The sequence below is a fragment of the Semicossyphus pulcher genome, unplaced genomic scaffold, assembly GCF_022749685.1.
Source record: "Semicossyphus pulcher isolate SPU_LCO1_2020_fin unplaced genomic scaffold, fSemPul1.0.p SCAF_19, whole genome shotgun sequence".
NCBI lineage: Eukaryota > Metazoa > Chordata > Actinopteri > Labriformes > Labridae > Semicossyphus > Semicossyphus pulcher.
In genome coordinates this window covers 7,541,130-7,568,955 of record NW_027211692.1, presented here as the reverse complement: position 1 = coordinate 7,568,955, position 27,826 = coordinate 7,541,130, and the positions used below count along the sequence as shown (strand labels likewise).

The window sequence follows — 27,826 nt, the reverse complement described above, 5'->3', positions numbered from 1 at the left end:
ATCAGATTTATAGCAAGATGTATGTAATAGGGCTGCACAATATGGGACATACTTTACGATATCTTTTTGTTCTGCAATATAAATGCGATATTTATTGTGTTTTTAAAAAATACAGGAAATTATAACAGATAAACGCACTGTTTCATGTGTATATAAACCACTAACAATCATACTTTTTATTATTTGGGACTTTTAAGTCTTTTTGCGCCTAACAAAACAAAACCACCTGCTACTTTTATCATTCTTGGTTCAGACTCTGACACCCGCATGATCCACTTTTCCTGTGGATTAGTCATTGAAAATAGGGATGCACGGTATTTTCAGCACGTTATCGGCATCTGCAGATAATGGCTTGAAAAGTACTCCCTACAAAAGCTTGACGTAATGCTACAACATAAACTCGGGCTATGCAAAGTTATCAACAATATACAAATAAAGACTAAAAAGTCACAGAAACTCGAAGTAAGAAGAAGTTAAGAAGTTAAACAACTTTCACAACTTTTAACTAGCTCACATTCTCATCATTTTACCGGACTTAACAACATCAAACACGCCAAAAATACACTCGCGGCCAAAGCCGACGCTAACAGAGTGTAACATAAACATCAGTGCAAAACTAACTTGCATATTCATTGACGCACACACGATAAAAAGAGTCCGTAGGCGATCACTGATGTCTCCGTAGTAGGTGCAGTAAACAAGTCCGGGCATGTCTCCCTCGCTGCCGTGTTTCGTGGGGATGCTGCATTCAGGTGCGCTCAGAAACATGAGTGATCAGACATGTGAGCTTTTGTACAACGCCTCTTCCGTTCAGCTTGAAGAAGGGTGCAAGATGTCTGCGATATGGCAGTTTTTGGCCACTACAATAAGAGTAGGCATGATATCAATTCCACCACAGGGGAGACTTGATGTTCTCTGCAATTAGGTGGAAAAAAAACATGTCTAATATATCGGTATCAGCAATCGGCAAAAAGCTTTGGAAAATATCAGCATATCGGATATCGGCAAAAAATCCAATATCATGCATCCCTAATTGAAAACGAGAAACTGGCGAGTTTTCGTTTTGCACAGAGCAACAATAAGGCAGCAGTGTGTCGTCACATACTTAAATTTTCAGGCATGATTTAGAGAGTTACATAATCTGCTCTGATCAATATTGCTGCGTGTACCATTGCTGAAAAGTGCTTATGAAATGTAAAGTAGGAAACATTGTGGAAGTAAACATTAAAGGGTAATTTTCAGTGGTTGGGTTTGTATTAGGAACAAGTTTTAGCGTCTTCCTTTGAAGACCGCCTGAAGCTTCGGTTGACTGGCATCAGTTTGAACTCAGAATGACTTGGAGAAGTTGGCGAAGGCAAGCACGGGAGCCGTGGTTATCTGCCGCTTCAGGGCTTCATAAACAGCCAAACAACAAGTGTAGTACAAGTTTGCTAATGTAAGCAGAAGCGCCTTGATCTCGGGCACTCAGTGGTCTCCGCTGAGTGAGAGGATGCATGAGGACTACTGAGTGAGAAATAATTCACAAACTTCCTGCTGAGGATCTCGCAAAGCCAAAGAAAAACTTCTGAAGTGTAGCAGACATCTCCTGTTACTTTCACCATCCATGTCTTAAAAAGATACACAAGGACACTTAAAAAAGAAATGACAGGGCCCAGGCTTCGTTCTGAGAAGGGGGGTTCACCTTCAGGCGATGTTCCTGAAAGCAACAACCAGTCGTAAGACACTCACAAGAACACAGCCAGTACAGCAGAAGTAATTGAAAGTGCTGATCTCTGTGAGTCATTGAGTTCTTTCATGTGTTTCCAAGGCTAAACGATGGCTTCACATTGTTACATAATAAGAACACTTTCTCAAGTGCATCCTCAGGCTGTGCGGGAGAAGGAGAGGTTTATTCCAAAGACAGAAACAAAACATTTATTTAATTCTAAAGTACACCGAGTTTAACTTCATTTTGTCCTTGTAAACTTGTAAGCCGGGTATGAGACAAACGCGTCTTACTCACCACCAAAACTAACTTTGCTCAGTTCTTTTGTCCTTCAATGAGTGAAGATCTTCACCTCCGTGTAAAGTGCACTTAATCTAAAGTACCACTCAGTTCTTGACACGATAAGGAAAAAGAGCTGTCTTGCTTCACAGCACAATCATGTCAAGTCCTCTTGTCTGATTGGACGACAACATCGTATATGTCCACAGTTGATTTATTCTTTGCCAAACATTATTTAGCGAGAGCATTATGGATCCACACAGGCGACAGTCGTGGCCAGAGGCATCAAGTCCCTCTCGGACTCGAGGATGGACTGATTACATTTTGGAGGTTCAAAGGTCAGGCCTTGTGCCCTTCAAGAAAACTTTTTGGTCTTAACTTATTACATACTTACTTTTATTACACAGTAGCTGTGTCCCAATCCAGGGGCTGCATCCTTCCAGGGAAAGGCCGTCCCAATTTGAAGGCTCCTTCAGATGTGGCCGATAAATGAGTCCTTATTTTCCCGGGCCATGAAGGATCCATCGGGTGCATCCTTCGCGACCCAACGTATCCCGAAATTCGTTGTGCACCAATTCATACGAGATGGCGGACTCTTACGCGGCAGAGGAATACACTTCTAAATGTAAACGTTTTTTGGTTTCAACTCAATCGAATAGCTAGAGTTACACATGTTAAAAAAAGGAACAAATTGGCCTTAAAATAATAGGTAGTTACGTGATCTTTTTTCATCCCACAACAGGGGAATTTACAGTGTTACAGCAGCAAAGTGGATAGTGCAACATTACAATAAAGGCCATATAAAAATAGATAACTAAAGGAAAAAGTGTATCCTAAAAATGTGTACAGAACTAATAAGATAATATGAAACAGACCAAATGACAAACTAAGTCAGCAAGTGTGCAGCATGAATTGAATGTACAATGAACAAATGGACCACCTGATGTAATATATAAGAGAAGTATAGCACATGTTGAGAAGCGAGATGTTGATATTGCGCTTTAATAAACAAAAATAAAAATTGCACATGGAGATTCTGGAGAGTTGCAGCACTCTTAGCAGGAGTGTTATTGCAGATAATGGCTAGCTAGTTAGCCCGCTAGCTACCTGTTGCTAGGAGTGGCGTTGGGTGACGCAAGAGTAATGGGACCGTCTCATTTCTGTTCGGCTACACAGGCTATGAACGGCGCATCCTCCGTAGACCGCCTCCTTCGAAGGCTGCAGCCCCTGGATTGGGACACAGCTAATTTCACATCGGATAAAATTATCAAGCGTTGACAATTTTTAACACAAAAGGTCAAGGGTCAACTTCACTGTGACATCATCATGAAAAAACACTTCTGGCCATTATTTCCTTACCATTCTCGTGAATGCAAGATGTCAGGAGCGCTTGAAGGCAATATCATCGAATTTGGCACAAACTGATCTGATTAGACTTTGGTAATCAAAGGTCAAGGTCACCGTGACGTCACGTCTGTCCCATTCTCGTGAACACGGTATCTCAGTAATGCCTGGAGGGAATTTCATTACATCAGGTTTATTTAATTTTATCCATTAGGGGGAAATTTCCCCTCGCTCTGCCCCTCACACACCTGTTGTCTGAAGAAGGGTCTGGTAAGAATCCCTTGTTCTGTCTCTCTGTTTTATGTCCCCCCTGTAAATGATTGGGGTGCAGCCTTCTGTGTAATGTGGCCCTACTTATGCCGTTGTTTAGATTTTAAGGTCATGTATCCTTTCTTTTTTATTCTCTGTGAATCCCTGATGGATGCAAAGAGCAGTTTGACTGGTTTCCTCGACGGTGAGGAAATAATTCTAGTTAAGATATTTGCAAACTCTCATTTTGCTGCCTCAAATCAACAAGTGTGAGTGGAGATGAATCATTGCTTCACCTCCTCTGCAATGTGCACCTGAAGGTCCCACCACAACTAGACAAACAGTGGCAGCGAGTATTAGCTGACAGCATTTCAACGGTACTGCGCAGGTTTTGAAATGCACTTCACAGCAGCAGCCTAACTGAGAAGAAACGGTCCTAAAAGCTTAATAATTTGAGCTGGAGCGTTCTGTTTGTCCAGACTTTTCTTTTCTGAGCGTCGTGGCTGAAAACTGTTCAAAAACATCCATCAGGCGTCAGGCAGCCACTCATGTAAAGGCCAGAGAGCATGCTGTGGCCCTGAATAACTTTCTCAGCAGGGCTCGACAGTAACGGTTGCTCCGATGCCAGGGGCGACCAGATTTGGACGACTGTCAACAATTTAGTTCGGTCTGGTCGCCTCTGTTGGCAGCAGATTTCCCCGTGTTTAGAAAAACAAAACTGAATCTGTCTGACGGAGTGAGAGTGCACCTGATGAACTGTTTTACTCTGTGAGAAAATGTTAAATATTAACTTTTACATCAACTTAGGTGGACCTGAATAAAAGAGAATAAAAGAGAGAGAAAGAGATAAAAGAGACTTTTAATATCTTCTACATTCTGGTCAGAACAGATTCAGCCAGCAGCAGATGAAACCAGGCTTGCAGGAGTTAAATATTCAGCCCATTGTAATTTACTCCGCTAATTATATTACCTTGCAAATGTGAAATGTAAATGCAGTGACATTATTTTCTCACTCTCACTGTTATTCAGCCTTATTAATGAAGCTGATCCTCGTGTTCTTAATCAGTTCTATTAAATGTGTGTGTCTGTGTGTCTGTTACACACAGACGGAGAACGAGAGGAGGTCAGCTGAAATAAAAATAACAATTAAAGCTGTTAAACACGCAGATAGAAAATCATTTAGAGCTGTAATAGTGCCGTCAGTGTTTACGGTTATCTGTGTAACTGAGGGCAGGATGATGCTTGTTGCTTACAGTTATTTACACCTTAAAGTTACATTTACTGGTTTCTTATAATTACACTTCACCATCTGTGTGTCTGCATCGTAAAGATGAGTGACAGCAGCTGCAGTAATGTCGTCTAGCATTAGCTTGCGTCAGTTTAATGACTTTCTCTCTGCACTTGGTGACTTTTAAAACCCCTTAAAGTTATAATCTTATCGATTTTCATTTGAATAAATGTATGTTAAGTCACTATCTTTCGCCAAATGAGGTAACACAATGGTGATTGAGCCTATGGCCCACTTTGCATTTGCAGTATTACAGACTGGGTGTCTGTGGCGACTTTAGTGGAAAAAATCACAAGCGTCGCCCAGTTAGTGACGCGTTTTCCATCAGCCAGCAGTGGTTGGTCTGCCAGAGAGGGTAGGCGGAGCTAAGCGGCTGCTTTTCCGGTCTCTGCAAGTGTTGCGAGTAAACAGTAATCTACTATGGCTGAACAAACAAAGAAAAGATCGATGACTACAGATACAACTTCCAAAATAAGTAAAAATACTAAGACAAAGAAACAAACTCGACGCTCAGATGAAGGCAAACAGTCTGAAAAGGAAAGCGTCCGTCAGCAAGGAAAATCAAGAGTTACAACCGGAGCCGACCGTGGACGTCACACATGCAACACTGTCTGGATATCTGGGAAGTGTGCTCCCGCAATTACCGTTTATCACCACAGGTGCCGTCACAGAGAACAAAACTTTGAGATTACAACTTTTAATTAATTTTTTTCAATCAAGTTTTGGACGGACTTAGGAACTCTGTTCTTTTGAAGAAAGTTGCAAATATTTCTGAGTCAATGTCCTTTTATTTTGGCAGTCTTGGGAGAACAGTGTCGATTCAGTCAACCAATCAGAAAACAGATTGAAACAGAAGCTGCTAACCTAATGACCAATCGCTGATCCCCATTGCTTGTAAGAGGACCTACAGGGATTTTATTCTAGTGTTGTTCCAGCGTGGATCCTCTCTAGTATGACACATTAAATGTTGTTGCGATTAGAAGTAGAGGTTGGTGCATATTGATGAGATTCGGCAGTTTAATGCTAGAAATACAAAGACCTATTGTCTTCTAAAATTACTAAGGAAAATCTGGCACCTTAATCTTTGTAAAGTGCAGAATTAATGCATCAGAACCCGACAGGCTGAGCAGAGAGTAACAAAAGGGGGCGGGGATAAGTGAATGCTCAATTTCAGAGATCCATTATCGCTCCAAAAGTGGACAGACACAGATACATAATGCTTGTTTTCCAGGTTTGCGAGCACTTCTTAAAGAAACTGTCGACAACACCGCCATCTTGGGAAAATTGTTGCTATCTTGACTAGCAAGTTAACAGTTTAACTTGTCAGTTTTGAGTCTGTATGCCCTACAGACTTTGAGCAACAGGTTCTCTTGAATCTGAGTCAACAGAAGCTGACACACGCGCAGCCTGCTGATGTTCTGAGGCAGCAGACGTTTCAAGTCATTAAGTCATTTCACTTGAAGAGCTCTTGTTTGTGGGTGGAAAATGAGCACTGAATGAAATTTTAATCTGTCAGTTCTTTTGGCACCGTGACATGGAGGAGGGATACAGAAGGCCTTTTAATTCTTAAAGCAGTCGATAAATGTGAAGGGAAGTACACTTGCAATTTGCACTTAAACAAGAATTCAATTCATTCTTCAGTCGGTGTGAACAACGAGTGAAAACATGAGTAATATTATCAACTTCTCAGGTGTTTTTAAGGTGTTTAAAATCCTCGTAGGCAGACAACTGCTGCAAACATCACACACATGTGAGTATTCTGAAATTCTGCAACCTTGAATCACTCTTTCCATCAGCGAGCAGACGGCTAATGTGAGCAGACGGGTCACACACATCAGTGGAGCGTCTGTGCCCTCGGGGACAGAGAGATGTAGCAGGGGGCAGGAGCTCTGCGGTGGATGTATGTGAAGCGCTTCCAAATCAGGGAGGGCAGAGATCACAGTGTTGTCTTTGTGGGTGTCCTCGATTACATAACGACCACGTTAAGAAGGTTGAGCATCGTTTTCAGTGAGTTTTAACCTCAGCCAGCCGCGGTTTCTGCCGTTGTTCTGAGGTAAAACTACACGAGGCACAATCTTCCTGTCCGTCTGCATCAGCATGGTGGAGCCACAGATCAAAAGAACTCATGGGTTTATGAAACTTACCCGATCAGATGGACAGTGTACACTCATAGCCATTTCTTTTTAACACCTATGGGTGCATGATTCCAGCTGCAAATGGCTGACAGCCTGCTGTCAGGAGGGATTAAGGAGAGCGTTACCTGCGTGCAGACGCCCAGAAGGCCAAAAAACCAGCCGAGTTCTGTGAGGCGAGAATAATTCAACTCCCTGTAATGGTGAAAATGATGTTAGAACTTATGTGAGTTCACGCTGCTGCAGAATGAGATCATTTACCAGAGAAAGATTTGCAGCTCTCCTGCCAATCAACTGCAGGGATTGTTGAAGGGGAGCAGGTGCGAGGTCTAAAACAGATTTTTCTTCTGTCAGAAAACCAACTTTCTGACTATGCTTTTAATGTGCGTTTACTTTTTGTTTACATTTTAGCTTCCCTTTGTTGTTGCTTTTGTTCACATTTGGATCATGGAAGATGACCAGAAAGCTTTCAACGACAGGACAAATGATTTTAGGATGTTGATATTTGAGGTGGTAGCATTGCAGCCTTCTATCAAGAAGGTTCCTGGTTTAAATCCTGGTTCAAGGTCCTTTTGTGTGTGCATTTTCTCCCCGTGCAGGTGTGGGTTCTCTCCGGCTACTCCAGCCTCCTCCCACAGTCCACAAACGAGCTTGTGAAGTTAATTGGTAACTCTAAAATTGCCCGTTATCTGTGATTGACTGGCAACCTGTCCAGGGTGTATCCCCATTGGCTCCATCCCCCCTGCAACCCTTAACATCACAAGCGGTTAGATATTGGATGGTTGGATATTCGAGGCTGATGAAAGATCTTTTATTTAAGACACCACTTGCAAATGGAAAGTAGTCCTGATAAACACAGAAAAGCAGATAAATAATATTCCAGGTAGCTTAAGCAGGTGTTCAGACTTGAAAATGACCCCGCATTAATGAGCTCAGAGGGCCTCATTTGTAGGGCCGTGGTGTTACAGGAGCAGGTAGAGGAGGGAATCTGAATCCAGAGAAGGCAACGCGCTGCACAGTTGTTTGTTAAACCTTAAGCGGACCTTTTACAAAAGCATGTAAAGTACAAAGAGTTTGCACCTGCGAGTTTTGCTTGAGGATGTTGTGGAAAAGCTTGAGCCAGGTTTAGCAATTTTGCAGATGACCCGTTGTTTTCTGCAGGAGGCGGCTGTGTAGAAACCTCCCCCTGCTGTGTAAGTGTAATTAAAATGAATGAAGGCAGCCTGTAGTAACAACTTTAACAAAAGAACTCCTGAAACACTCAGACCATTACAAATTTATGCACAACACGAGGAGGAGTATATACAGTTGAAGGGGATTCGCAGATTCCTCATTATAGCCTCATTAAGCCGTGAAGCATCAGGTCTTCTTTCGGGTCATGTAAACTCATGTAGCGGACATGCATGCACACATTACAAGAAAACAGTTACTCACACACAATCAATATAATGAGCAGCGTTTCACCGTCCATTTAGCTCATTACACCGGAGGTTTTGATTTATGTGGTTTGACAGCGTCAGTGCAGTGATTTTCTGTTTGCTGTCTGCTGAGACTTGAGTTTTGCCGGAGGAGACGGAGTGGAAACTTTGCACCTGCCAATCGTCTGACACAGCTTCCTTTTTCATCCACGGGAGCTCCCACACTCCTTCATTTGTTTTGGATTGTTATCCTCCGCATTGTAACAAGTTTCCCCTCCACGTTAACCTGGCATTATTTAATTTACGTTTGCACAGATTCCATATGAGTAATTATCTGATAGCGAGTGAGATTCTCCTGGGTTTACAGATGCTTGTTTTTTCCTGGAGGTTCTGTCTCTCTTCAGCTTCGGAAATGATTTCAGAGGAGTCGTGTGTGATAAGATGAGACAGAAACCTTTTGGGCATGACTAATGCTACTGAGTCCAATTAAGCTGATGTCTTGTACCCACTGAATTAAATCACCCTGATATGATCTTGTCTGCCTGTGCATATATTTGCCTTTAACTCTGATCACCTGAAAAATAGGAGAAGACAGAGAGCGTCACGTATCCACGAGCCAGCTCTGTGCATGTCTTTATAATTGGGGAATTGTTGACTATTATTTCTGCATCTGAAGACGTGCAAAAGCTGGATTTTGATGCAAATAATTGGAACGATAGGAAGTGCAGAAAGAAATAATTGATGTGTGTTTGTGACAGTTGCAGGAGACTGTTCGTGCACAGGAATTAAACCATAGAAATCCCTTCAAATGTGCACATATAAGGGGGTTACATATAGGCGGATTCAAACAACTGCAACCAAACTACCACAAGTTCCCGTCACCACTGCACCACACCCGCTGAGACTGAATTTATGACTTAGTTAAGCTCTCTGAAGGCTGCAACAGCTTGCCAGTAAAATGATTGTTAGTCTAGCGGAAGTCATAAATCAAAACAGGCTTGGGTTTGTCATTATCTATTAATACTCTGGAGCTCTGGAAACAGCCTCGACTCGCACATCCTCGCCTTCTCCGAGGACTGAAAGGTTCCCTCTGAAAGATGGAGGTAAAAGACAGCTCTTCAAAGTTTGCTCAGCCTGCGATTGATTTACTCATCCCTCCGTGGTCTGCCGCGTGCTCTGACAGCTCTGGAGGTGCAACAGTGTCGAACGCCGTAATTGAGCCGAATGCGCCGAGCTTTAGACGCTGCAGGCGCAAAAACCCACACAATTAGGAGGGACTAATGACGTGGGGTATCACCCATTATGTCTCCAAATAACCCACAGGGCTTTCCATATTTAGCTGCACTAAGTCTTAATTAACGATTAGGGAGAGGAAATAGAGTATTTAACAGAAACAGAGCGTCTTCACACCAGCCATTCTTTGACACTTTCTACATCGTTTGTTGGAACAAAACGTGGACGCTCAGTATATTTAGGTCATTATTTAAAGACGTGTTTGAACTTTTTTCTCTGTTTCTCTAATTATTAAAAACTGTTCTCTGTCTTTCCAGAGCCAAGATGATATGCACGTCGTCCACAACAATCAGCTGGGTAAGTCTGTTCATCTTTCTTTTTCAGTTACTGTAGAAGCAGAAGTAAAACCATGAAAAGAGGAAAGAAATAAATGGTTAACGCTTAAGATGAACACAATAACAGCGTAGATTTTCGATAGCTGTGGGCTGACAAGTAAGTAATGAATCACAAGAAATAAGGGGGTAACAATTTGCATTAACAGTAGGAAGGAACCCTGAAATTTATCACACACAACCACGAACATATGAAAATAATTGCAGGGTATTCATAGAGAATAACTTGCTCAACCTTTATGTCAGACATCTCTAATAACTATGTGATGAAAAGGAGCCGACATACATGTGCAGCTTTACACTGAATACAAAAGGCTGAGTGTGAAGCTCACCATTCTAGTGTTTATACTGTATAGCCGTTTTCACACATGCACTGCACTCCTGAACGTGTCTGGACTTTATCCAGGTGGGCTGCATGTGTGAAAGCAAACGAACGATTTTTTGACCCCAACATTACCCCGACTTTCTCCTGCCAAGGACCAAGTATCCTGTCAGGAGAAAGTCTGGAAACCCCAGTTATTTCTCCCCACACACCGTCACCTGCTGTACCTGCACACACCGTCACCCGCTGTACCTGCACACACTGTCACCTGCTGTACCTGCACATGCCGTCACCCGCTGTACCAGCACACGCCGTCACCCGCTGTACCAGCACACGCCGTCACCCGCTGTACCTGCACACGCCGTCACCCGCTGTACCTGCACACGCCGTCACCCACTGTACCTGCACACAGCAGCCCTTTGTGCTTCTCTCTTCCTAATTGTCTGCTCTGTTTACATTCATCATGAGCAGCACGTTTTACAAAGCTGCCCAAAAAATAGGCTACAACTCATGTTTTGGATTTTTTCACCTCGCGATCTCGTTTTCACAGCAGCAGGAGAGCCGCGCATGAAGGACGCTCATTGTTATGTGTCGAAACGATCAAATCTGACTAATGAGACTGCAGTACACAGCTGCTCTTAAAATGTTTTACATCAGAATAAGAAGGTCAGTATTTAACAGAAAACGTCACACCTCAATCAGTGCATTAACAGGAGGGACGTAATAGCAAACGTGCATGCATGTTTTCTGATGAGCATGTGGGAGACGCTGCTGCAGGTATCGGAGAGGCGATGCGAGGAATGAGTGTCCAGCAAGTTAATAGATAGTGGAGGACAGATAAAAAAAGACACACACATGACGGAATTAGGTGCCAAATATACTTGCTTTTGCAGTCCTTATCACTGCACTTCTGTGTTTTTGTCTGTAGCTAGTGAGGCTCGTCAAGCAGAGTCAAATTCCTTGTATGTGAACTAATGCTTGTCCAATAAAGCCGATTCTAAGTGTTTTGACATCAGACCTCTAAATAACATTTTCAATATTTTATCACCATTTTAAAGATCTACACAGTTTTACAGCTACATGTACAGATGCACATCTCTGTTCCCAGATTTGCCAGCAATTGTTATCGTTTACGATCGTCAATCGTTTAATTATTAACGTTTACAACAAGAACCTTTTTTAAAAGTCAGTTTAATTTTTAATTTCAAAATATTAGACACCAAAACTAATTTCTTTGAATTATTTCCACTACCTCATTATCCAGTAACAATATAACATTCATTATTTGGAAGAAGTAAATTATTTCAGTTTAAGTCGTCTCTTAAGCACTTTTGCGGGGCACTCACTCCAAGATAATCCAGACGATTTTGGGCCCGATTTCCCCCCTCTGACTGTAAAATTAAAATCCTGAATTTTTGACGGTTCTAAAGATTACCTTTCCAGATGTTCCTGTGGTGTGAGGTGTGTTAAGCGTGATTTTACTTCCCCCAATCTGCTCGGAAGAACGTCATGGCTGTACCAATTTCAGCCAATTTCAAGCACAACAACCGCTGCCATGGTGACAAAAACAAGCGCGAAGTATAAAGTAACATGTACAGCCCATGTTCACGCCATCAACATGACTTCATCCATAGTTTTTTCTTTATTCTTAGTGATTTTTCACAAAAAAATCCAAAAACTATCACCACCAATTCTTCCTGCCCAACGTCTGCCATGTTTGTTTACTCTAAAGTTGCGTTTTTCGGCAAGAGATTTTGTGATATTTCCAGTTGTGAGAGTCGGACTCTGGTTGTTGGTGTGTGGTGTGCTGCTTGGGTCATATTGTTGCTCTCAACACACTACAGGACCAAAACAGTTAAATCTATAATTATGTGTCGTCATTTGTTGGTCTCTCTTATCAACATATGTTAAGATTAAAGATGTTTTAGTGTGGGTCAGCCTTAAAGCTGCTGTGAGGAACTTTGGGTTTGTGTTGATTTTGGCGCCCCCTGTGGACTAAGCCGTACCTCTTATCTTTTTGCTGTACATGCTTAAGTAAGTTAAGTTAAGGTGTTTTTTTTTTTGTACAAAAAGTCTCCTCCTGCTTTCTTTAACAGTCACATGTATCACTCACTTTAAATGTTTGACCGGGAAAATGTAAACAAAGGCAGCGTGCAGTTAATCGCTTCGTCTGACACCTACCCCCCCCTCCAGCAGTTTCAGGCATTAAAAATAACTATATAGAAACAATCAATCTTGTGTCTGATGGTCTGGTTTGCTTTTGTAGGTCATATAGAGTCATCAGAATTAATTTCAGTCTGTTTCATAACCAGAGAAAAACTCCTCACAGGAGCTTTAAGTCAGTAACTACTGAATAAGTATTTGACTGGTACGTTTAATAACTTCAATATGGTTTGCAGGTTGTAATCTAAGCTATAACCAAACCTTTTCAATATTATATAAGTATTCATATTTGTATGACTTGTATTCATTTCCTCAGTTACGTAGCTGCTGGATTAAAAAGCACCTGTGTTGAGCCGCAGCTCACAGTGCGGGATTTTGTGTTTGTGTCCATCTGCTTCAGTGGATCTAATAAGTAATGTTGGGTGACATTCAAAGGGAATTTTTCATAAGAACTGTACTCTGAAAGGACTGAAATCTATTATCACTTGATAAAATCATCAATAATAAACCTCAAGATGAAAAATGTTGCAGAGTGTGAAACTTTCCAGTTAAATGAAGATGATAAAAGAGCTTTTGTCTGATGCCTGCCTTGAAAATTGAATCTTCAGAGTTTCTTGGACGTTGTCATAAATATAGTCTCATCTCTTTATCGATTTGACAGCAACCAGGAATTTCATAAGTAGAGCAAATAAAAAGATCTCATGCATGCCTTTCACGCTCCACAGCGCTCACACAATCACCAACTGAGAGACCTTTTTTTTTACCGGGAGCCTGCAGAGGAGTTGGGAGCCAGTTTTCTGGACCTCTGCCTGTTGTTCATTCAACTGGGTCACCACGGACACAAAAGCACACAAAAGCAACTTCATAATGCTCTCATTTGGCACCTCAGCACAGAGAGGAAATACAAACAGACAGCCATCTGAAAAATAGAGCCTCACTATCTGGCACCGACACAGTGTTTCCCTTTGTAACAGCAGAAAAGCTGCTCTCTCCTGCAGAGATGTTGTCTGTGGGCAGGAATTCAAAAGATGAGTAAAGGAAAGTCAGACTTTTATTTGTTTTAACAAACAACATGAAAAGGTGGAACCAGCCTGTTTATTTTAAAAGAGCTGCTGACCTTTTCGAGACGATTGGAAATGAACATCAAACAATGATTCTTTTGAGGAAGCACAGGAGCCAAATCTAAACAGAATGATGTCTGTCTGAGTAAAATGAGACACACTGCACATCGACAGCGTAACACATCTTTAATACAAAGACATATCAGAGTTATTCCTCCGGCCGTATCGTGCTGCGTGTAGTGTTTTTATAAATCAAGCTGAAACCTCAGGAGAAGACGTCATTCATACCAGCTTCATAACAAATATACATACCTGCAATATTTGAATTACTCATGAAAAAATGTGCATTGATAACGATGTTTTCCATCAGTGCTCAGGGCCACAAGTCCCCATTGAATGTAACAATGTAACATGTTCTTGTTCTCCTTCTTGTTCTTGCTGTTATTCTCCTTCTCTTCTCTTCTCTTCTCTTCTCCTTCTTCTTCTTCTTCTTCGCCTGCTTCTTCTTCTCTTCCTTTTTGTTCTCCTTCTTCTTCTTCTTCTACTGCTTCTTCTCCTTCTTCTTGCCCTCCTTTTTCTTCTTCTTCTTCTCCACCTTCTTCTTCTTCCCAGTGTCCTCAAATCAATTCCAGATGTTAACACTCACTTGGACAAATGAGACACACCTCATTACGTTGGATTAGATTGCTGCTAATATTTTATATTAATATATTTAATATCTAACTCTGGCTGTTATTCATTGAAAATGATACAATGCACACAGAAGGCGAGCTAGGGAAATGCGCGATGGTTCCTCAGTGGGCGTGAATGAGCGCTCACAGAGCTTACAAAAGAAACAACAAAACTCTGCTGGCACACTAAATATAAGGAATATAATTAGTATCGTCAGGCATTATTTACATGATGAGCACAAGTAAAAATACAGAAAACACTTACAATAATTAATTGGCATGACGTGTCTGTCAAAGTTTTGCAGTGGCCTGAATGCCGTCACTATACATGACACGTTGCGTGTCGAAACGACAGACTAATGAGATCGACACAGCTGCACTTAAAATGTGTTAACAGAATAAGAAGGTCCATATAACAGAAGACCTAAATCAATGCGTCTGATGGAGGATTGTACGAGCGGACGTGTGTGTGTGTGTGTGTGTGTGTGTGTGTGTGTGTGTGTGTGTGTGTGTGTGCGTGTGTGTGTGTGTGTGTGTGTGTGTGTGTGTGTGTGTGTGTGAGTGAGCACGCTTCTTCTTCTCCTTTTCCTGCTCCTTCTTCTTCTTCCTCTTCTATAAAATTAATTAATATTAACAAATCAAAACAACATACTTATCTGCAGTATTACATAAAAACAATAAACATCATAATGATACAGATCTTGCTTGGCCTGTGGCTGTCTCGTCTAATCAGTTAAGTCGGTTCAGTTTATCTTCAGACTCGTTGCCTGAAGAAGAAGAAAAGAACAGAATAGATACGATGATGTTTAATATGCACGGAGTGACATCGGAGGAGTTACAGTAATGAATGATAATGCATGTATAAAAAAACTTTTTATTAAACCAACTTAGAGAGATAGATCAAATCACTGCTCTGACCTTCTGCTCCAGCTGCAGGGCTCACATACATGCATGTGCCGTGTATGTGTGAGGTGGTGCATTTGTAAAAGAATAGCTGTTAATAAATGTAGAAAGTCCATAAAGTTTTTATGAGGTCCTGTCTGCCGGGCTCAGCTTTAAGTCGATTCAAGGCAATAATGTTCTTATCTCTTATGTAATGTTTAAATGGAGCAGTTATGAATAAAATCCAGTTGGCCGCTCACCCAGAGATCAGTAATGAATTACTTACTTCACTATTAGCCCGGTTTGATATTCTATGTAGCCTTTTAAATTAAGGCTGTGAATATATTTCAAAGCCTTTTTTCATTTTAGTTGAACAGTCAGTGCAGGTAGTTTTTTATCTGGGTGTTACAGTCGGCTGCTTCTTTAATATAAAACTGGAGTTTTTCCATCAAGATTTCATATCGCAGCTTGTTCCTAAAGGATTTTACACCCAGACGAGAGAGACCCAGTCAGGAAATCACATCATCCTTCAGTAAAATCATGAAATTACTCTTTTTAAAATAGTTTTTTGTCAGTCACATTGTGAATAGAAGTAAAGAAAAAGTAAAAAATGCTACTCCAATACTTTTGTGCTCTTTAAGTGACTGCAATTATTGTGAACTACAGCTGCTAGTTGTATTTATAAGTTGGAAAAAACTCTTGACGAAGGATGTTGGCTCAATTATGGTTTGATTTCCAATCTTAATAAACAAAAAACAACTTTCTGCTGCATTACACCACAGTCCCCTCGTGCTATAATGGCACTTTTTCCTGCAGTTTCTTTTGGTCATGAGCAGTATTGGGTAACGTTACATTTAAAAGTAACTCGTTACGTTACAAGTAGGGCTGTCGATCGATTAAAAAGCACTGCTGCGGCGAGCGAGCTGCCCGATTGGCCGTTATCCTCTTCCTGCCCGCTGCCCCAGGCCAGTCATGCCCGTCCCTGACTGCCTGCGCAGTGCTGCTGCACACGGTACAAGAGGAGAGAGAGCAACTCGGAGCTGTTGGCAGAGGAGCCATGATCTGCGATTAATCTGAGCAGCATACATTGAAATGAATAACAATATAATACATTTCACTGGTCTGAAAAAGTTGCTAAATTTGAGAGGGAGAGAGAGAGAGTCGCTAAATTGGCAACACTCACAGGAATTGCCAGAGGAAGTAAATACAGCTGCGTTAATTGCGTTATTTTTTAACGCGTAAAAATATTTAAAATTTATTGCAAAAATGAATGCATTCATTTTGACAGCACTAGTTGCAAGATTACTGCCATTAAAAAGTAACTTGTTACATTACTGTGTTACCTACTGAGAAAAGTAACACGTTAGATTACTTTTGCGCTATCAAAATCTCATTTACGGCCCATAATCTGTAACTCTGCAGCCTAATAACAGGACAGTGAACTGGGCAGAGGCAGATAGGCACAGCTGTTTCAATGAAAACTATACAACACAGGCTCTTAGTCCCACCAGTGTTGTGGAGTTGTGTTAGCTGCAGAGGCTTCTTTAAATTTGAAGGGGAGCTCTTGCAGCTGATGATCTCTTATCCTCCAGACACAACTTACATTTCTCAGTGATGTTGTTCTTGTTCCTTTCGCCTTTGTGTTAACCTTCTGCTGGTACGCCGCTACCTGCCAAGAAGCAGGAGAGAAACAGAAACAGTGCTTCTGAGATTTTGTTTTTTTTTGTGGGGACAAAAGAGAAAGGAAAGTACGGCATTTTTTTTTCTTGTAACAGATTACTTTTAGGAAAACGTAACTTAATAACGGATTACTTGACCTGCAGAAGTAACGCATTACATTACTCGATAAAAAAGTAGTCAGAGAACTCTAAGTCTCTCAGTTTTGCTCTTTCACTTAAGGCGAATGGTTCTAAGATCAGATGTTTAACCTTGATGTTGCAGATAAAAAAATGACCTGTAGGTTTGAGTGTTTATCTGGTGGAGAAGAAAAATGCTCCAGCTCACAGCAGACGTTGCCAAAGCTGTGCTGCATTTTTCTTTTTAATGCATCATGTTATAGTTGAGGGTCCAGGGCAATTCTGAACCACAAACACTGAACAGATAGTCTTGAGAGCAGCAAAGGTGAGCCGGAATTTAAATCAAACTATCAGTATAACAATAACGAAGCCCAGCATAGCAGCTCCGATGTCCCCTTTCAGATGCATTATATTCATGTGGTGGCTCGGAGCCAGCTTCTGCAGACCGGAGGGGATACGCGTTGTATCTTAAAGAAGGCGCACGATGCTGCCTGAACTCTTCCAACGTTCCCTGTGTGTTTACTTTTTCTTTCTCTTACCCTCTCACGTGCTTGGCCGTGTGCCGACTCTATTGTCTCCGCTTTTCTTCTTCATCTGTTTAATATTCTGCACAGAGCTGATGACTTTACAGCGCTCATCAATCCTCCAAAATGTCGTGAATGGTGCTGGCGTTTATTGCTGTATGGGGTATGAAATCATGCATATTTTTTAAAGAACTCAGCTTTTCAGAAATTACAGAGAAAAAAAGTTACTACGAGGTGGTGTTTCATTCATTTTTAAAATACTATTATGGATAATGAATGGGTTTCATAAGCAAAACTAGGAGACGTCCTGCGTTAATTGCCTCAGCTTCCTGAATAATTGATGCTAAGTGAGGTTTAAGGGTTGAGTTCAGCTCTCATTAGTCCTCGGCAGAGTGTCCGAGGAGTCATGAACTCCAGAGAACCTTTAACGAGAGTGATTATCGCAGGTTGGAGACCCTTTTTTCCGACCTTTTTGCCGTGTGATTGTTTTGTATGTGTGTTTTTGCGTCACTACTCAGAGAGAATTCTAATTAGCTAAATTTTACAGAAGAGTGATTTTTCTCTCTGGTGTCTTTTCCCTCGTTCCCACCTCTCTCTCTCACACACACACACACACACTTCTTTTTTGGCATCTCTCTTTCTCTCTTTATTGGTTCGCTTCCTCTCTTTCTCTTCTCCTCTCTCTGCTATTTTCCTCCGTTTTACTGAGGGATATTTATGACACTGACCTTTTCAGCCGTTAGCTGAAAGTTAAACACACCGTTCTCTCGATTGATCTTGCGCAAAGCAATTAAAAGTTTGTCTTAATATGAAAAGAAGGCTGATGGAAAATCGTTTCACTTGCTGCATGATACATAGGCCTGTGATGATAGCCTACAGGGAAGGTAGATTATTTTTATACGACTAAATCGAACTCTTGACAGCCTAAAAAGTTGGCTGTATATTGAATTTTGGCTTCCAGATTGAATATTGCCGGATGTCTGTGGATTGGCTATTAAATCCTGGTGCTGTGTGCTGTGACGGTCATGGTTAGTTTGGTCGGGAAACTGCAACCCAATTCTCCCTGGTGCTGTGTGTCTCTCCGTGTGGATGCTCCGATTTGGGTGCGAGGAAGAGAGAGAGAAAGATGGAGGGTGGAATTTTTCGGAGACGGATGATTCTGTGCCATCTCATCTCGGGGAGTCCAATGATGTGAGTCATTGGAGTGTGGAGGGTTTTACACGAGCACAATCAGCTGCTGGATGGGGAGTCAGACAGGCCGGCGATGGAAATGAGCTATTGACATCCACTGTCATCACTGAATATGTGCTGGCAATGAAGAGCTCGGGATCTGTCATGACAGTTTCATTGTTCCCACAACTGCTGTAATGGTTGCACTTGCAGAATCTTTTCCCTCTAGACTTTTGCAGACATTTGTCATTGAAATTGCACTATTGATCCGCTCCCCGATCCTCCTTTCTCTCTCAGAATTTTGAGCTAGATTTACAGCCCTGCTCTCCAAAACTTATCCCCGCCTTCAGTTGTGAACTGTCCGTTTCCTTGCCTTGGACGTGTGTTTATTTATAACTGAGGGGTTGGAGGTTCTCCGGGCTGAAATGAACCATTCCTGTGACAGCTCTGGTGACTACACACACCTGCTCCGTGACACTGATGGAGATGACAGGGCTGCAGGAGTGCCTACAGGTCAGTGTGCTCTCAGAGCCTCTGCCACTTGGCAACGTCTGCCTTCTTGCTCTAAGGAAGTGTCACTATTGATTTGTGTCAATGAGGTGACAACGCTGCAGGGCCCGGCCACTACAAAAGCGCACAATCTATATTCAAGAGCAGATATTTACTTCACCCTGCTGTATCCCTGCACACACCTAGTAATGGAGATGTTTTGATGCAATTTTGTCCTTCCCAAATACTCAGATAGGAATTGGCTGATACCAAGTACCCCCCAGGTACCAGTCAAGAAAAAATATGTGAGTATTATCTTTTTACAGCTGAATAATTATAACACAGTATGGAAGTGGTATAATTGCCATCACTGTTGGATGCCTGCCTCAGTACTCTGAAGGAATCCCACTTGAAACAAAGCTGCACACATGAAACAAACTGAGCTAACGTTAGCAGCAGCTCTGTTCTCGTCCCATTCTGATGTCCTGTGTTCTGAAAGAGTGTCAGGGAAACCAATGTTTTAACATGAAACTGCTTCTTTTGCCTTTTTTCACCTGTTTTAATTATCTGAACTTTAAATTTAAACTAATACAGCCTTAAAGAGCGTGATTCCAAAGCACTGACTGCTGACATTTGGCTAGCTTTGTCTAATGTTACACTCTCTATGGTGGCTGACAAGGCAGTCACGCTGCAATGGCCAAATGTTTTTTGCAATGCATATTTGGAGACGATGTAAATTCAAAAACACATGCAAAAGTCCAAAACAAATGCAACGACTGAAACGTGCTGCAAATGAAAAAACGTGCTGCAAAAAGCCAAAGCAAATGCATTAACGTCAAACGCGCTGCAAATACAGAAACGATGCAAACCCAGAAAACACATGCAAAAGAAAAACTCTGCACATACAGTCCACACAACGGAACTGCTGCAGGGGCCTGTAGGGGGCGCTCGGATTAACTAGTTTATTATTGACGGGAGCGAGAGACGAGACGACAGACGCTCTGTTGAGTGTCTCTGTTGTTCATGTATCACTGACTGCTGTGCAAAAACACATCTTTATAACATGAGCAAAGAAATCACCGCCCCCAATCAACAGATATCTTTGCTTAAGTAACCGCTGCTAACTGTAGCATCTGTTAGCCGTGCAGCTAGCCGTACTTTAAGTTGACTGCTATGGTAACTCCTCTAACTAGCACAGGGGCTTCGGGTAATTCTCTGCTAGCAGGGCATTGTTGTTTTTATATGTAGTCACCAGATTATCAGTGTTGGGAAAGATACTTATAAAATGTAGCGAGCTACGCAACTAGCTACTCTACATTAAATGATGCTTCACAACGCTGAGGCCACTGCCCAGAGAAATGTAGCAAGCTAAGCTACAGCAACACAGCAAGAGTAGCTTATTGAAGCTATTTTTACAAAACAATGGAAAGTGAACCTATTTTTATTGCAAGTCAATGCTGTGATAATGGTTTGTTTTATAGGACCGCCCTGTGCTTAAATTAGTTGCTATATCTACGTACATTTTAAGCAGATAAATTCGTCTACAGACAGGGACTTAGCTTGTTTCCTTATCATAGTGTAAGGTGAACAACTGGCTGACACAAACAACCCTCCTGTAGAGCCAAGTCTTGCCAAAACTGCTGATAATTTACCAGTAATCACGTCATTTTTGCCACTCTGAAACATTATTTGGAAGTGGCAGCCATTCTACTGAGGCTACTGTTTTTGACAAGAAGAGTGACTAGTGGCTAATTCATTATAGCATCAGATCGGTGCATTGACTCTAATTCAGGCAGTATCTGAGGCATTTCCACTGTATATCTAAACCTAGAAATACTGACACGTAAGTCCTTCATCCTTGGTTCTTTAATCAGACTGATCCTCTGAACTTCATATGCAGTGAAAAGCGAGGGAGTACACACAATATTCAAAGCCTTCATAAAGACTTTGCCACAGACCAGATGGGGTTAGCCTTTAAAGAGCCGCTCCATGCATTGAGAACAGCATCAGATGAGAGAGAAAAGGAGGCACAATTCTCCTGTGTCTCATTTCATCCAATATCTTTCAAGGCTGATACAGTCTTTTTTTCCTCTTTGGAGTGGCCTCTGTGGAATACTGAATGAGCGAGGAGAGATAAACGAACACCAGCCTCATGCTTTCTAGTTGTTCCATCAGCCCGGCAAAATAAAATCATCTGCTCGGAGGTGACCCGGTCTTTGCCTTCATCTCCCCGGGAACCTTCAATCTCTTTCATTCGAGATGTATTATTGTGAGCCAAGAGGCAGCTGTGGATAATTTCACTTAAGCAGTGAAAAAAAACTTTCTGCCGTGTTTGGCACCAGGGCGCTGATTCACATCTTTCCCCCGCTATTAAAAAGATAAACTGATTGGGCACTTTCACCTCCGACAGAAATGCTCTTAATGCAAGTTGAGTTACTACGGCTGGCTCTCACAGCCTCTGTAACAACAGTGAAAACAGAACGCGTGAGCAAATATTAGACTGACGACAGTATAAAGAGTTTTTAACAGGTTAAGGAACAGTCTCCATCTAATACTGATGACTCTGTATGACCTACAAAAGCAAACAAGACCATGAGCGAGAGGTTATTGGAAGCTATTTTGATTTAATTATTCTTAACATCAGTGGGTCCAATTCCCTGCAAAATTAGTCAAAATAATTTATTATGCATAGACCTATGAGAGCCTACGTAAGCATTTTCTCAGGCAAATGTTTGCAGTGAGTCGTATGTTAGCCGGTTAAATGGAAACAGGAGGAGATGATGCTTTGTGGTCATAGCTGATAAAAGGATCAACAAAGAGACTGACGAAAGAACAAATGAACAGTGATAGAGCACTCGACAAAGCACTTAGTCAACCTTGGTCGGTCATTCAAAAGATAAAGAGAGTTATTAGATTCTCAGTGATTAAAAACTGACACAGAATTTGCCTTTTTCCTCCTGGACAGCTCGGTGATACATTTACTTTATTTATGAAATACATTGTAAGAAATGTCTGTGTTCAAGATCCTGCTAAAAGAAGAGGAAATGTAAATAGTTTGTCTAAATGTTTTTAAAATAAACGCACTGGCTAATCAAATCCAGATCTTTCTGTCATGAGGTGATCTTCATCGCCAAAATCAACACAATATTCAATTTCAAATGAAAAATGTCATCCTTATAGATCACACCCCCGGTAATATTGTGCATCTATTTGACAATATAGGCCCAAAAATTTGTGTTTTTATATCAAAATCCGATCATTTTTTCTTCCGGTAAAACTAAATTTCACGTGTGCTTACGTAAGTTAGCACCAAACAATTTCAACCAATCAATCTGCAACATTTAGCCGCAGAGCACCAAGAACGCTCGGTCAGTTAGCTAGCTACTGCGCTGTGGAGAACGTCTGTCTACGCCCACTTCTCAGCGATCAAATCAAATCCCTCTAATGATATGTCCTGCCTGCACGTCCTGTTTCACTCGGAAATACGTCACGATACGGAAACTAGATACTCTCGCAATGCTGTTTCAGCTCGACTTTAAACACACATAGTCACTTTAGCAACCATTGCAAAGACTGAAAGCTCCCTACCTAACAACTGGCAACGTGTGTGTGTGTGTGTATATGTACATATATATATATATATTATATTATATATATTATGTAGTTATATAAATATATAAATATACATACATACATGCATAAGACCAATTCTATACAAGAAATTAAAAGGCCCTAGAAGAATATACAAATATTAAGCACTAATAATAATAGCTATATTTATAGTTAGAACCTGATATACAAGACATAATACAGTAGAATAGGATATATTGTAATATAAAACTAAATATAAATAGACACATTCAGGTTTTGAAGTCAGATGTACAGAGCAGGCAGAGCAGACGTGCACAGCCTGAGGTAGGTAGGAAACATCTCCTGTATCTTTCTAAGGAACAGCGGGGATGGAGGAGTCTATTGCTAAAATTGCTCCTCAGGCTATCCCGCATGTTATAGAGACGGTGGGAGTCATTGTCCATAATAGTGAACAGTTTGTCCAGAAGTCTGGTCTCAACCTCCTCCTCCTCTTCCTCTTTCTCTTTCTTTATAATGGCGCAAGAGATAAAGTCAGTGACAAACAGAGAAATCAGCTAATGTGCTCCCACTCAGCTTCGCGTAAACTTTGCAGGAAATTCAGATGGATCGAGAGCTGCCTTCATTAGTTACCACACTCAGAATAGCCTAGCAGCTATAAAGCAATCACCTAGCTACCATTTAGACATCCAAGCAACCGTCTGAACATCAACGTCCTGGCAATGCAAGAGCGAGGTATACAAAACCTTAAGCATGTGTTCTCCCTTGGATAATCCAATCCATCCACAAAAAGAAGGCTTTCAGGCATTTTTGGCTCAATATGAGTTCTTTTAAACCCTCCCTCTATGAAGTACATGCAGATGTATTGATCGTTATCTGCCATGAGTGTCATTGGAGTGCACAATGGTGATTTTAACCTGAAAGGAAAAGGACACGTGCATGATGGAGGTGAAAAAGGGCGCTATAACAGGACTTCTCCTTTTCCCCTTTTCTCCGCGTTGTTTGATGATTAATCGAAACCCATTAGCTCGTAGCCGAGGCCAGTGAATTCAGTCTTAATTAGTTTCTTTTTTTACCCCTCGTTCTCCTCTGCGTTGACATAGGGTACACATTATCTACGCAATGAGGGATTGGCAAACTGCTTATCTGATCGCGCTGTTCGTCTCATGCAGCTGCTATTATTGCTGTACTGTGCAGTATCAGGAGGCTGCTTCCTCACCTGGGGCTTTAAAATGCTCTGCTTTATGTGAAACCAGATGCACACGCACGCACGCACGCACCACGCAGCCGCTCATTTAGCAAACTCAGCAGAAGGACATTTAGAGGTGGCGGAGTCGCGCTGGCTCTCTAAGCTCAGCTCTCAGCGGAGGTTAGATCTGGTGGGTGATGGACACGCTGAGATTTAGTAAGTAAATCCCCTCCGCGCCAGGCAACCCTGGCTCAATGGGATCTGTGTCGTGAGCCGAAAGAAGCGACACACCCACCCGCACTTAATTACACAGACCTGACATAGATACTGTACTCGGAAATAATGTGTACCTCTGACCCCTCTGCTTATATCTGAACTCAGGGTTGGTAATAGGTTCAAGTAGTGTAATCGAGGAGGAGGCAATTCATCTAATCCTGCCATTGTCAGCCCTCGCCCTCCTCTTCTTGCTGTATTGCCGTTGCACAACTACCCCAATGGGAAGATTATAGACCTGTCAGCTGTGGCTCGTGCTTATTTATGTTTTGGAAACACAAAAATACACCGAGTCAGCAAAGCGTCATGGGGAAAAACTCCTCCTGGTAATCATAATTTATGACATAGTATACCCTTTATGACTATATACTCTGCAAATACTAGAGGAGCTAATTAAAACGTCTGAAGCGAGTGCGAATGATTTGGCACGGAGCCTGCCTGTTTGTTTCAGCTCGAATTTAGAGGAGCGTTGCTACAAAACGCCCTCACATCCTATTTCTGTAAAGTTTCTGAGCTGTCATATTCTGAAACGTCTGACATCTTTTCTTCTTACATCACACCTGCATATTGGTTCTCACCTCTCGGCTCGAAATCCTCAAAAAAAACCATTTTGTGTTGTCGCCGTCATAGCAGCCAGGTGCCCCAGACTTCATTCTGATGTGAGGGCCAGCTTACAGGATTTAGGGGATGTCAAATGTAATTGCACAGAGGCAAAGACAAAATGACAAGGCTTTTTTTTTTTTAACTCCCTTCCCCCTCTGGTCCTGTGGTCTAGTTTTGATTGTGCTGGTCGTGAGAGCCACGGGGTTTATGTGGACTTGTTTGTGCAGCCAATGTCATTCTTCACTGAGCTGTGTCACTATTGCTGCCCTGTAAATGGATTTCACATGAAGAATAACTGCAGCAAGCTGGGTCAGTGCTAAAGATGATACGGACGAGTGATCTTATGATACCTTTTTACCTTTCCAGATACCGAATTTGGATAATTTGGGCGATACCACTGGCCCTACGATACAAGTGCCATTATAAAGTAAAGTATAAACAAAATATTGTTGGAAAAACATTTTGCAAGCTTGACTTACATTTCACTCTCGTCCAGCACCACATTGTTGTTGTCTGTTATTTTCATACAAATATTGGGGTTGGTGGAACGCTGCCATCTTGCTCATACGGAGCTGGATTCTGTGAGAGAGGGATCGGCAGGTGGAGCCACAGTATTGACATCCTGCCCCTTCCGCTACCCAAACACCCACACACATTTAAAGTTGTAATCTCGAAGATCTCAGTTGGTGATAAACGGTAATTGCGGGAGCACACTTCCCAGATATCCAGACAGTGTGACGTCCACGCTTGGCACCGATTTTCCTCGCTGACGGTCGCTTTCCTTTTAGACTGTTTGCCTTCATCTGAGCGTCGAGTTTGTTTCTTTTTCCTTGGATTTTCACTTATTTTTGAAGTTGTATCTGTAGTCATCCATCTTTTCTTTGTTTGTTCAGCCATAGTAGATTACTGTTTACTCGCAACGCTTGCAGAGACCGGAAAAGCAGCCGCTTAGCTCCGCCTACCCTCTCTGGCAGACCAACCACTGCTGGGTGGGAAACAAGTCACTAACTGGGCGCCGCTTGTGATTATTTCCATGAATGTTGCCACAGGCACCCAGTCTGTAATAATACTATATACTGCAAATGTAAAGGCTTTCATCAGTGGGCCATAGGCTCAGTCACCATTGTGTTTCCTCATTCGGCGTTAGATAGTGACGTAACAGACATTTATTAACAAGAAAATCTTCGAGATTATACGTTTAAAATTTAAAGGGATACAGTAAACTCACTATCCATGCATCCCAGGAAAGCACCTCATCTTTCCATACAGAACGAAAAAGAGACCTTGTTGTCAGAGCACAGCTGTTTCAGCCCTCTGTGCATCTAATCAGTGCAGTGTGCAGTCTCGCAATATGGCAGTTTAGCCGCTACAACAACAACTAGCCAGTCACCACGGATACGAACTTCTGCTGTTTACTCATGTCGATGATGATTTACCATGTTGTATACGCGCTGTAGGGAAAAAACAAAACCAAAAACATACTCCGGCAGCGGGCTGAGGCGGCAGTTAACCACCAAAAGGGGCATTACTGTTTCACTGCGGTTAGAGAAATTCAGTAGCGTCACAGCACTACCCAAAACACACATGTAACTTCTGGAAAAAACGGCTAAGATCCCTCACATTGGCACAGTCAACAGCAGAGCAGCTTCTGTTGTTGGTGTGAAGCAGATATTCACAGTTATGAAAAGTTCTCTGACTGTCATGTCAGTGTCAGTTATGTCTCCTCCTCACGTTCCTCCTCCTACTCACACGCTCTTTTTATAGCTTCAAGTAACTTATTAAAAGTGAACTTCAGATCTAACTATAATGACAGAAAACCATTTCTAAGGAACATGTATTTAAAGTGTAATTTATAGTTTGACCCACGCCCCATCTGTGAACATGGAGGATGTTTTGGCTTCAATTTTTGGTCGCTTTCATGTCGTCCATCTTTTTCTACAGTCTTTGGTTAATACCTTTTCTGGTGTCTTTATCGTAACCGCTCCAGAACAGACATATCGGCATTAAAGAAGTGACATTATCAGGTTTGAAACTGACATTTTGAAGCTAATGGCTCCCTTTTAACCTTGGCCTTTAATATGCAGTAACATTACAGAGTCTTACTGACAATGCAGCTCAGGCAGAAGTGGACAGCTGGCCTGTGTCAACCTTTCGGGTGTTATGTTACCTCAGAGAACGACTCCTCTGACTGCTAATCTTTTATTAAGTAACACAGCCTGGGCTTTGACATTTACATACTCTCTCCCCGAGACTATTAAGCCCTCGATGTGCAGCTTATTATCACCAGGCCAATAATGGAGATTAGCAAAAAAAATCACCTCCGTTAGTCTGACTGTGTCTCTAATCTGGTCTTGCTCGCAGAAGGTCATCGATTGCTATGATCCCTTTCCTCACACACACACACACACACACTCACATCTTTGTCTTTTGTGTCTTTTTCCAGACCTGCGGGAGATAGTGTTCGTCCTCCAGAGTCAAAGCAACTCCTTCCATGAGAGGCAGGCAGAGCGGCGGAGAGCTGATTTACTCAAGCAGGCACACAGTCTCACAGAGGTAAGATTCAAAACACGCCTCACTCACGCACAAGTGCTGTTATTTTACAACGCGAGGCGCACATGACAACTGTTTTCAGAAGGTAATTGTGCATGTAACATTCAACACCAGCAGCAACAGCGTCGTCTTAATCTGAGTTGTTTCCGCTAAGCTTGGCTCCACGCGGCGTCAGCAACGATTATTTAGACATCATCCTAAAACGTTTAAATATTTTATTCTGGAAATCCATTTGGGAGGAAGTACACATAACAAGATTTCAGTACACAGGAAAAAAAAGCGTTGCCAAGTGTTTGCCATTTGTTCCACTATTACTCAATCCTCATAATTTTAAATATTGAATGATGTGTGAAGAATTATTCATGCTACCCTCTGGATTCACCCTCTAGAGCACATTACAGTCCAAACTATGAAAGTGTAGTTTGAAATATGCAACATGTTCAGCTCCTTGTGACGGCAGATCGTATGCTTACTTATAATGTTGTGTTTTTAGGAAACTTTGATC

General features: G+C 41.9%; 1 protein-coding gene across 1 annotated transcript in view; it reads left to right on the top strand.

Annotated features, from left to right (window-relative positions):
• b3glcta (beta 3-glucosyltransferase a) overlaps window positions 1-27,826 on the top strand; it is an 82,512-nt gene that overhangs the window by 13,839 nt on the left and 40,847 nt on the right. Inside the window, exons 3-4 of the mRNA XM_069668212.1 lie at window positions 9,966-10,005; window positions 27,215-27,324. Of these exons, the coding sequence (XP_069524313.1) occupies window positions 9,966-10,005; window positions 27,215-27,324 (150 nt within the window). The remainder of the gene's footprint in view (window positions 1-9,965; window positions 10,006-27,214; window positions 27,325-27,826) is intronic.